A 10127-nucleotide genomic window follows, 5' to 3' on the forward strand; every position below is an offset into this window, starting at 1 on the left:
GGTGGCCGTGAGCGTGCCACTGCACTCCAGCCTGGGCAACAGAGTGAGACTCCGACTCAAAAAATAAATAAATAATTTTATTTTATTTTTGGAGACAAGGTCTTGCTATGTCCCCAGGCTAGGGCGCTGAGTCTAATCACTGGTGTAATCATAGCACACCACAGCCTCGAACTCCTGGGCTCAAGCGATCCTCCTGCCCCAGCCTCTGGAGTAGCTGGGACTACAGGCACAGGCCACTACACCTGGCAGGACACATCTTTTTATATTTTCTTATTTTTTTTTTTAGTTGGAGTCTCACGGTCGCCCAGACTGGAGGGCAGTGGCCACTCCCGGCCACCGCAGCCTCGACCTGCTGGGCTCCAGCGATCCTTCCGCCTCAGTCTTCCAAGTAGCCGGAACTACAGGCGCTCGCTACCACGCCCGGCTAATTTTTTGATTTATTGTAGAGATGAGGTCTTACCAAGTTGCCCTGGTGGGTCTCGAACCCGCGGGCTCAGGCCATCCACTCACCTCAGCCTCCCAAAGCGCGGGATTACAGGCTGAGCCACCGAGCCCGGCGACACATCCTTTAATCAGATTTTCACAAGGCTTCAGGACCTGGGAGAGATCCAGCAGTTATTTTAGGGTTCTTTGTGCCTTTGGCTCCTGTGGGAATGGACCCTGCCCAGGCCGTCGATGGAAAGAGGTCAACTCCAGGCCTGGAGTGCAGTTCAAAAAGAAGTCATGAAACCGAGGGTTTCCCGGGAGGTAGACTCCTACAACCCAAACCATCCCTTCGCCCCTCCCCCAAAACCCAAAACTCCCGAGACAGCGGCCACACCCGCAGCGACCCATGAGAGAACAGCGCCACCTCCTGGCTCGTGGTGGGAGCCGCTTCTGTTGCTGCAGGCTCCGGAGCTTGGGGAGGGGCCCATGCTTGGTTTGGGGGTGGGCGGTCTCCGATACCCTTCCTCCTCTGGACCAGGCTTGGAAAGGAGGCGTCCGGCGTGCCAACATGGGAGCTTGGCCAAGGTCCCCCTACCCCACTCGGATGGCAAAGGCTTTAGAGCCAGAGCTAAGAGGGAAGGCACACAGGCGGCTCCAGGGGCAACAAGGGGCCCCAGAAGTCAGTGTCCTCTCTTCCAGGGCTCTGGTGCATGGGGCGGGGCTCCCCGGGACATTTCTGAGTCTGGGCTTCCTTGCCTTCTGCCTCACCTCCCTCCCCCATGTGCCCAGATCTGGATGAGGGTGGGCACAAGCCTGTAATCCCTGCTCTTTGGGAGACCTAGGCAGGATGATGGTGGGAATTGGAGGGTGCCGAGTCATGATTGTGCCACTGCACTCCAGCTAGAAACCCTGACTCTAAAAATAATTATATATATATATATTTTTTTTTTTTTTTTAGGTAAGATCTCACTCCCTTGCCCAGGCTGGAATGCAGTGTCATGCTCATGGCCACCGCAGCCTCGAATTTTGGGTTCAGGGGATCCTTCCACCCCAGCCTCCCAAGTAGCTGGAACTACAGGCACACACCACCACACCTGGCTAACTTTTTGGTTTATTGTAGAGATAAGGTCTCCCCAAGTTTCCCAGGTTGTTCTCAAACCTGTGGACTGAGGGAAACCCCTTAATTCAGCCTCTCAAAAGTGCTGGGATTACAGGCTTGAGCAACCATACCGGGGCTTTTTTTTTTTTTTTTTTTTTTGAGTCGGAGTCTTACTTTGTCCGCTAGGCTGGAGTGCACTGGCACACTCATGGCCACTGCAGCCTCAACCTCCTGGATTCAGGCAATCCTTCCACCTCAACCTTCCAAGTAGCCAAAACTACAGGCACGACGCCCGGGTAATTTTTTTTTTATTGTAGAAATGAGGTCTTGCCAAGTTGCCCAAGCTGGTCTTGAACCCGTGGACTTTGGCAATCCTTGCCTCTCAGCCTCTCAAAGTGCTGGGATTATAGGCATGAGCCACCACGCCTGGCTTTTTTAAGTCAGAATCTCACTCTGTCAGTCAGGCTGGAGTGCAGTACCACACTGCTCACAGCCACGGCAGCCTCGACTTGCTAGGCTCAGGTGATCCTTCCACCTCAGCCTTCCAAATAGCTGAAACCGCAGGCATGTGCCACCACGCTGGCTAATTTTTTGACTGAAAGATGAGGTTTTGCCATGTTGCCCAGGCTGGTCTTGAACCCCGGGATCAGGCAGTCCTCTCGCTTCTGCCTCCTAAAGTGCTGGGAAGACAGGCATGAGCCACTGAGCCCAGCTAATAAATTTAAAATAGGCCATTGCCTTGCTAGACTCCGGTGTGGCCACGTGCTCTTTGAGCTACGGCTGTCGCCATGCCTCCGGGCTTTGGCCTCCTCCCCCACCTCAGGGAGGTGAATCTTCTCTCTCTCTCTCTCTCAAACTTACTCAAATACACTGTATTTTCTAATCTAAGAAGAAAATTAAAATAAATTTTAAAAGAACTGAATGAGGATACCAGAGGCAGAGAGGCCCGCTGTCCCCAGCACCTCACCAGATCTCCCTTTGCCACTCAGGTGCTGCCACTTCCCATCTGCTGAGTACATCACCCGAAGGGTGCCAACTGGCCACCCCAAAATCAGAGTCCTTACGGGTGGGAGTAAGGGGCTGGGAGGTAACTAGCAGGGCAGGCCAGCCTTGGTGTACCCAGGGTCAAAGGAGGTGGGCTTGCTATTCAATCTTCCCCTCCATTCTGTCACTCCAAGCTCGACCCCTTGCCTGTATTTAACTAGCTGCCTGACCCCTTCCGCCCAGACACTTGTCCCTCAAACCACCACCCGCTAGATGGATCCAAAAGTCCACTCTTCTGGCCACTCTCCCCAACCCAACTGGTTCCCACTTCTGACCCCCAAAGACTGAAGGCCTTGGGTCTGGGACTAGACAGACTTCCTCAGCCCCCACAAGCAAGGTCTGCCAATCCTTACCCCGATGCAACACCACCTTAGTTGAGGCTGTTTGACTCCTACATGCCCCTTCACAAGTTTCTCATCTGCAAGATGGTGATAGCTGGGCTTGACAATCTTGTGAAAGTTAGAAAATCAATGTAAGTCCAGCGCCCACTGACACTAGGCTCACAGCAGATACTTTGTGGAAAACCTTATTGGCAGTTATTTTAATTAGTCAAGTGGCAAAACAAAACCCACTTTCTAACCAGGTGCTGTGGCTCATACAATCCCAGCAACATGGAAGCCAAGGCAAGAGGATTGCCTGAGCCCCGGGATTCAAGACTAGCCTGGGCAACTTGGCAACACCTTGTCTCTACAGTAAATCAAAAAATGAGCCAGGTATAGCGGCAAGTGTCTGTAGTTCCAACCACTTGGAAGGCTGAGGAAGTATCATCTGAGCCCAGCAGGTTGAGGCTGTGGTGGCCATGAGCACACCACTGCACTCCAGCCTGGGTGACAGTGAGACTCAAAAAAAAAAAAAAATTACAGCTCCTTTAACATACTCAAATTGCCAGTATCACTACTCTTGGGCTTTGGAGCCATTAATAAGGGACACTTGGGCACAAGCATTGCACTATCTCCACTGTCCACCTGACCCAGACAGGTGGCAGAGTGTGGACATACCAAGGGACGACTCACATCCCAGGTGGGAGTGAGACTTCATCACGCTACCAGAATGGCACGCAATGTTAAAACATGACTTCTAGACTTTTCCATTTAGTATCTTCAGGCCAGGGATGACTGAAACCACGGATAAGGGGAGGAGGGCTGTATTCTTAACGTTCAGGGTGAGAGACTTGTTCTTTGTGCCCTACATGATGGGTCCAAACTACGACAAACTCTTAAAAGGCAGGAAGAAAAAAGGTTTAGTTCCAAGTAAAACAGCTTCCATAATGCATCAGTGAAGCTGTTTATGGCGGTAGTAGCTAAAGCTAGGGTCTGAGCTTCTGGACTGGCAGCAGCTGGAAGCCCCACTGTTCTGGAGTCCCAGGGAGGCGGATTAAGTCGAGAAGCATAAGCATGCCAAGCATTTCCTGTTTTTTAAAAGAACATGGCTCCCCCAACAACGTCCCATCTGGTCCCAGCCAACACCTGGAGACTTCCTAGGTGCCACTCATGCTGTGCAGTTTTGAAACACAGTATTTTGGAGGCTTGGGCAGAAGCCATTCATTCCTCCCCACATCTCACCAAAACAAGGTAAAACGCATCTCTCAGGATGGAAGGGCATGAACCCGACCTTTAGCAGAAGAGAGAAATAAAACAGGGACTCATGGCAAGGGCCTGCGTCCCAGTCATGGGTGTGGTGCACTCTGGGCCTCTGAACAGTTAAGACCCACCGAGCAGCTAGGAACATTTCAAGAGGCAGAGAGACAAGCAGGAAAGCTGTATTTGCAGCCACCGAGGCCACTATGTACAGACGAGGGCAGGACCCTTATTTCTTGGTCTCCTCCTCTTTGGACAGAGTCTTGATGATCTCCTCCTTCTTGGCCTGCAGGCGCTCTTCACGGCGCTTGCGCGCTTCCTTGGTCTTAGACCTGCGGGCCTCAGCCTGGTCCCTGATAAGGGAAGAAAAAAATGGTCAGCATGGAAAGAGATGAGATGCTGGGGGACACAAGGACATGTCCAGACCCCTCTCCATAAGCCTAGCCAGCATGAGGAACGAGCTGCTGAGTCCAAGAACTCCTGCTCTGACAACCTACAGTCCCTACACCAAAGCTAGGCAGGATAAAATTGTGTGTGGGACGGGCAGATGCCTCTAATGCAACGGCTGTGTCCCCGACAGATGGCACGCCAGTCAGGAGTTGTCCCACCACAACACTAGAAGCACCTGTCCCCGAGACACGAAGGCCAAGTGCTGAAGAAACTTACGCCAGGAGCTTCTTGCGGGCCTTGTCTGCCTTCAGCTTGTGGATGTGTTCCATGAGGATCCGCTTGTTCTTGAAAACATTCCCTTTCACCTTCAGGTAGAGGCTGTGATACCTGGGGGGCCAAGGAGCAGAGGGTCCAGTCAGCGATGGGATCTGAGTGGGCCCGTGAGCAGCTCTTCTACCCAAGGCCACTAAGCTTGCAGGTTTCCTTTCCTCTCTGCTAATGCATGGACTCTTCCTCCCAGACTAGGACTTTCTGTACAATTCCTAGATAGAAGAACTTGCCTAGCAAATAAAGTAAATTATCAGGCCACCATGAAAGCGTAAGAGGGGTGCTGGGCTCGGTGGCTCAGCCTGTAATCCCGCGCCCTTGGGAGGCTGAGGTGAGTGGATTGCCTGAGCCCGCGGGTTCGAGACCCGCCTGGGCAGTGAGACCTCATCTCTACAATAAATCAAAAAGTCAGCCGGGCGTGGTAGTGCATGCCTGTAATTCCGGCTACTTGGAAGGCTGAGGCAGAAGGATCACCGGAGCCCAGCAGGTTGAGGCTGCGGTGGCCGGGAGCGGCCACTGCACTCCAGCCTGGGCAACAGAGTGAGACTCCAACTCAAAAAAAAGGAGAAAGCGTAAGGGGGAAAAAACAGACCAAAATGGAAAGACTTTCTTAGACAGACTCCCTCCCTGAGGGCAGTGAGCAGAGCTCTGTGAAAACAAGCCAGCTGGGCATGGTGGCTCAAGCCTATAATACCAGCACTTTTTGGGAGGCTGAGATGAGAGGACTGCCTGAGCCCGCAGGTTTGAGACTGCCCTGGGCAACTTGGTGAGACTTCGTCTCTATTATCAAAAAATTAGCCAGGTGTGGTAGCGCGTGCCTACAGTTCCAGTTATTTGGAGGACTGAGGCGGAAAAATTGCCTGAGCCCAGCAGGTTGAGGCTGCAGTGGCAGTGAGTGTGCCACAGCACACCAGCCTGGGTGACAGAGTGAGACTCCAATTAAAAAAAAAAAAAGAAACGACAAGCTAGCAGAGCAGCAGACAGATCATGGGCTCAAGGGGGCATGCATACATGTGGCGATCGATCTTCTTTGATTCACGGTATCTCCTGAGCAGCCGACGCAAGATTCTCATCCTCCTCATCCAGGTCACTTTCTCGGGCATCCGGGCATTGGCTGTCCCCTTTCGCTTACCTGCGAGGGAGGTGTCAGAAATTAGCCACTACCCAAGCCCTTTGCAACACACGTTTCAAGACAGTTATCAGAGTCAGCAGATGGATCTTTAACTCATTTAATCGTCACAAACTCATTTTGAATATCATTACTTCTGTTTTACAGAAGATTCCAAGTATTTAACTGTCTTCATTGGCATAGCGTAGGGACTTACTAAATGTGATCTCTTTCTACCAAGAATAATTTAAGTTCCAATACCAGTACCAACTTTCTGATTTGCACACAGGCAAAAAACACACCAAATATCATGGAGTATGAAAGGGACTCAAGAGGAGACAGAGTAGAAAGAAAACAATCCTGAATATACTCTACTCTAGACTTCAGCACTTACTATTTCTCATGTCTTAGAGGAAGGGGAAAACAGTACTTACCTATGCCCATGTGCCTGCCCTTCCGGCGGGCCAAGGTGTTCTTCCGGCATCGAGCCCGGGAATGGACAGTCACTGGTTTGCGGATGATCAGCCCATCTTTGATTAGTTTCCGGATCTGCTGACCTGAGAAAGCACAATGTACCTGGTCAGTCAATCGAGCCCCAGCCACATGCCAGAGTCCAAACAAGACAGGCCAAACGTTCCTGGCCCAGTGGTCTCAAAAACAATGGAAATATGGTACCTTCTATTTCTTGGTTTTTAACATGATTTATTGCGAGGACAGGAAAGCTCCCACAGTGGGAGGGAACCTAAAAGGGTTGCCCCATTTCTTGTTTTTAAAAAAACATTTTGCTGGGCTCGGTGGCTCAGCCTGTAATCCCAGTGCTTTGGGAGGCCGAGGAGAGTGGATTGCCTGAGGCCGCGAGTTCGAGACCCGCCAGGACTACTTGGAAGGCTGAGGCAGAAGGATCGCCGAGCCCAGCAGGTCAAGGCTGCAGTGGCCACTCCCGGCCACTGCACTCCAGTCTGGGTGACAGAGCAAGACTCCAACTCAAAAAAAAACCAAAAAATAAACAAAAAAGAAAAAAACATTTTACCTTTCGAGACAGAGTCACTATGGTGTCAAATTCCTGGGCGCAAGGGATCCCCCTGCCTGTCTCCTGAGCAGCTGGAACTACAGGTGTGGGGTCACCACACCTGGTCATTTCTACCATAATAAGTTTATCACAGCACACTTAAAAGAGCAAACTTGCAGGCCAGGAGCAGTCGTGGCTCAGACCTGTAATCCCAGTACTTTGGGAGGCAGAGGCGAAAGGACTGTCTAAGTCACGGGGTTCGAGACCAGCCTGGGCAACTTAGTGAGACCTCATCTCTCCAATAAATAAAAAAATTAGTGGTTCCAGTAACTTGGAAGGCTGAGATGGGAGGATTGCCTGAGTCCAGTAGGTCAATGCCCACCCGTGAGCATGCTACTGCATTCCAGCCTAGGTGACAAAGTGCGGATCCAAATTAAAAAAAAAGAAAAAAGAAAAAAAAAAAGACCAAGCTTGCTACAATAACTCCTCCACTTTATAGGTCCCCTGAGCTATGAGCCTTCCTGAGTTTGCAGAGAATCAACACAATTGTTATCATGCATCTGGAGCAGCTGCTAAGGGGCAGGGTAAGGAGACAGACCCCAAATACTCACGGGAATTGGCATTGGCGATTTCATTGGTCTCATTGGGGTCCAACCAGACCTTCTTTTTGCCACAGCGTAGGACACTGGAGGCAAGCCTCTTCTGAAGCCTGAGCATACTGGACACAGAAAACAGTATTAGACACTGGAAGCCACTCCCAGGCAAGGATGATCATCTTCACCAAGACCTGCTCTCTAAAGTTTTTCGGTGTTGTGAAACATATGAGAAAACAAACATGAATATGCACTTACTATTAAAGACAAAGAAAAGATTCCCCTCTCGTCCCAAGACTTTTTAATCACCCACACTACAGCCCCCAAATAAGTCATGACTTTTATGTTAAAGCCCCAGGCTATGCAGCAGGCCACCCGGGATTAGCCTTGTAAAGCCCAAACTATGCCTTAACCTTTCTGAGCCTCAGCAATTTCCTCCGAAAAGAGGTTAACGACTGAACTGGAACGGAGACAGGCTTCACGCCATTTCTGGTATTCAGCTGCAATAAACAGTGTCTAGAATAACCGTGGTCAGCGGACCTCACTCCTAGTCTAGGAAAGCAGGCAAATCACTCTACTTTCCGGGCTCATTTCCTCCTGTTACAGAAATAAGTCACGTCCTGTCACCCTTAGAGATGAGAGACCAGCGGAGCAAAAGGCGACAGAGTTAGGGATCCCCACCCTCGCTCTCTCGGTAGTCGGAGGCCTGGGGCCCGCGCTAGGCTTGTCCCACGTCACGAGAGAGCAGGGGACCTGCGGGGCTCCGGGCGCGCCCAGCAAGGAAGAGGTCCACGGCTCGGTCTCCGCCGCTGCCTCTGCTCCACCCGCCTGGGTCGCCCCCGACACGTGCAGGACGCGGCGCCCGCCGGGGCAGCTGCGACTCTCCCCCACCCCCACCCTCGAGAGGCCGGGGACTCGTGTGCTCCGGCCTACCCCGAGCTCCGGGGCCGGTCGCATCAGGGCGGCCTCCATCTCATCTCCCCCACCCCGGGCTGCGGTGCTAGGCGCCCCCATCTCCCGCCGGCACGGATCACCGGGGATCGGAGAGGCGCGCGACCTCACCTCATGGCTGCGGCCGCCGCAGCGAAAGGAAAGAACTCGCTCAGGCCCGGTTTCTCCCATTAACAGGGAGGGGGAGAGCCCAAACTCGCTCCACTTCCGTCTGTATTCCCGTTCAGTTCTTTCATCTTCCAACCCCAAAATCACTTATATCCTCCGTAAAGACCTGGGATAATAGGAGCCTAATATCGGAAATCGGTTTTAAACTTAAAAACATAGAAAAGATACCCCTTCCGGAGGGCAATGTGGTATCGTCCAACTTCCTACTGGGCATGCGCAGCAAAGGCCCTTGGTCACGTGGGCGTAAGTAGCCGGAAGTCAGCTGGATTGCGCAGGCGGGTTGGGGAGGGGTTTTCCCCGAGCGGCCTGCTGTTTGCCGGCGCTCAGGCACTTGTCGGGGCATGTTTTATTGTGGGGGGGGATATTAATGAAAGAAGTGAGAGAATAACGACGGCAGATATCAGACAAGAGCAACTTCTTATTCACTCTCGTAATAGATTGGGATCCCCTGGAGTACTGAATAGATCATCAAAAGACGTTAGTTGAATGTTTTTGCGCCACTGCAGATCTTGAATCTCTTAGTGCCTCGGTGTCCTCCTCCGTAAAGTGGGCATGATCAAGTATTTACGTCATCCGGCTATGAAGTTTACATGAGTTACGTTTTCAGTTAGCACAGGGAGGCATTGAGACAGCAAGCTCTTGGAGGGCCGGAACCAGTCTTGCAACTATACTGCATCAGGCTAGAGCCTCGCCTCGCACGCCGTATATGCCTGAGCAAGACTGCATTGGCTGAACGAATGAATGATTGCAGAAAGTGAGGATAAAATTCAATGCAGGGCCACCCATTGTTCTTTCCTCCTGATCTGGAGCACCTAACGCAAAAACCCAAGGAGAGCGTTCTTGGGGTCAGGACATCTAGATCTGAGTTCTGGTGCCAACTCTTGGTTCCCGCTGGTCCCCCCATCTCCTTCATCTGAACTTCCTGGCTGAGAAAAAGAGAAGGGGAAGCAATATGTGTGCCACTTTCTCACAACAACACAATTAGTGTCATCCCAATGTGGAGCCGAGGTAGCAGTTTGAGAACGCAGGTCTTTCTGATTGCAAAGCCTGTCCTGTCGTGCATGCTAGGCGCTCTCGTCCCCAAGAGGCAGGCGGGAACCTTGCTCAGGGTGGGAGCTCCCCAAGGGGCAGGCGGGAACCTTGCTCAGGGTGGGAGCTCTTCATGGAACGAGACTAAGGCACTTCATCTCCACTCGCTGTCCTTCCTTCTCCAGGATGAGGTGGTCAGAGAAACGGTCTAGCCTGGTCACTCACGTGTTAGCAGAATCCAGGGTGAGGAGGAGGCCGTGCCATAGTCTTCCCTCCGCAGAGCACAGCAAGCTGGCCTTATTCTAGCGCCACTAGCCCTGGGCAAGTCTCCGAAAATTTCTCATCTCCCTTTTTTTTTTTTGAGTTGGAGTCTCACTCTGTCACCCAGACTGGAGTGCAATGGCCG

At 52.0% G+C, this 10127-nt stretch overlaps 1 protein-coding gene across 3 annotated transcripts; it reads right to left on the minus strand.

The window, feature by feature from the left end:
- Positions 1-4308: 4308 nt before the first annotated feature.
- Positions 4309-8712, minus strand: RPL19 (ribosomal protein L19). 3 transcript variants are annotated; one of them, XM_021716973.1, is made up of 6 exons: positions 8636-8712; positions 7592-7698; positions 6397-6528; positions 5875-5995; positions 4813-4923; positions 4309-4499 (listed from the first exon to the last, which is right to left on the minus strand). In XM_021716973.1, the coding sequence occupies exons 1-6, from the start codon at positions 8638-8640 to the stop codon at positions 4376-4378; spliced, it is 600 nt and encodes a 199-aa protein (XP_021572648.1). In that variant the 5' UTR covers positions 8641-8712; the 3' UTR covers positions 4309-4375. The 3 variants fall into 3 exon arrangements, with proteins under 3 accessions (XP_021572648.1, XP_008065000.1, XP_021572649.1); XM_008066809.2 differs by having other exon boundaries at positions 4323-4499; positions 6406-6528; positions 8636-8693; XM_021716974.1 differs by having other exon boundaries at positions 4323-4499; positions 6406-6528; positions 7592-7689; positions 8636-8663.
- Between the last annotated feature and the right edge of the window lie 1415 nt (positions 8713-10127).

This window comes from Carlito syrichta, unplaced genomic scaffold (genome assembly GCF_000164805.1).
Source record: "Carlito syrichta isolate Samal-C Ts95f unplaced genomic scaffold, Tarsius_syrichta-2.0.1 Scaffold309114, whole genome shotgun sequence".
In the NCBI taxonomy this organism is placed as follows: Eukaryota; Metazoa; Chordata; class Mammalia; order Primates; family Tarsiidae; genus Carlito; species Carlito syrichta.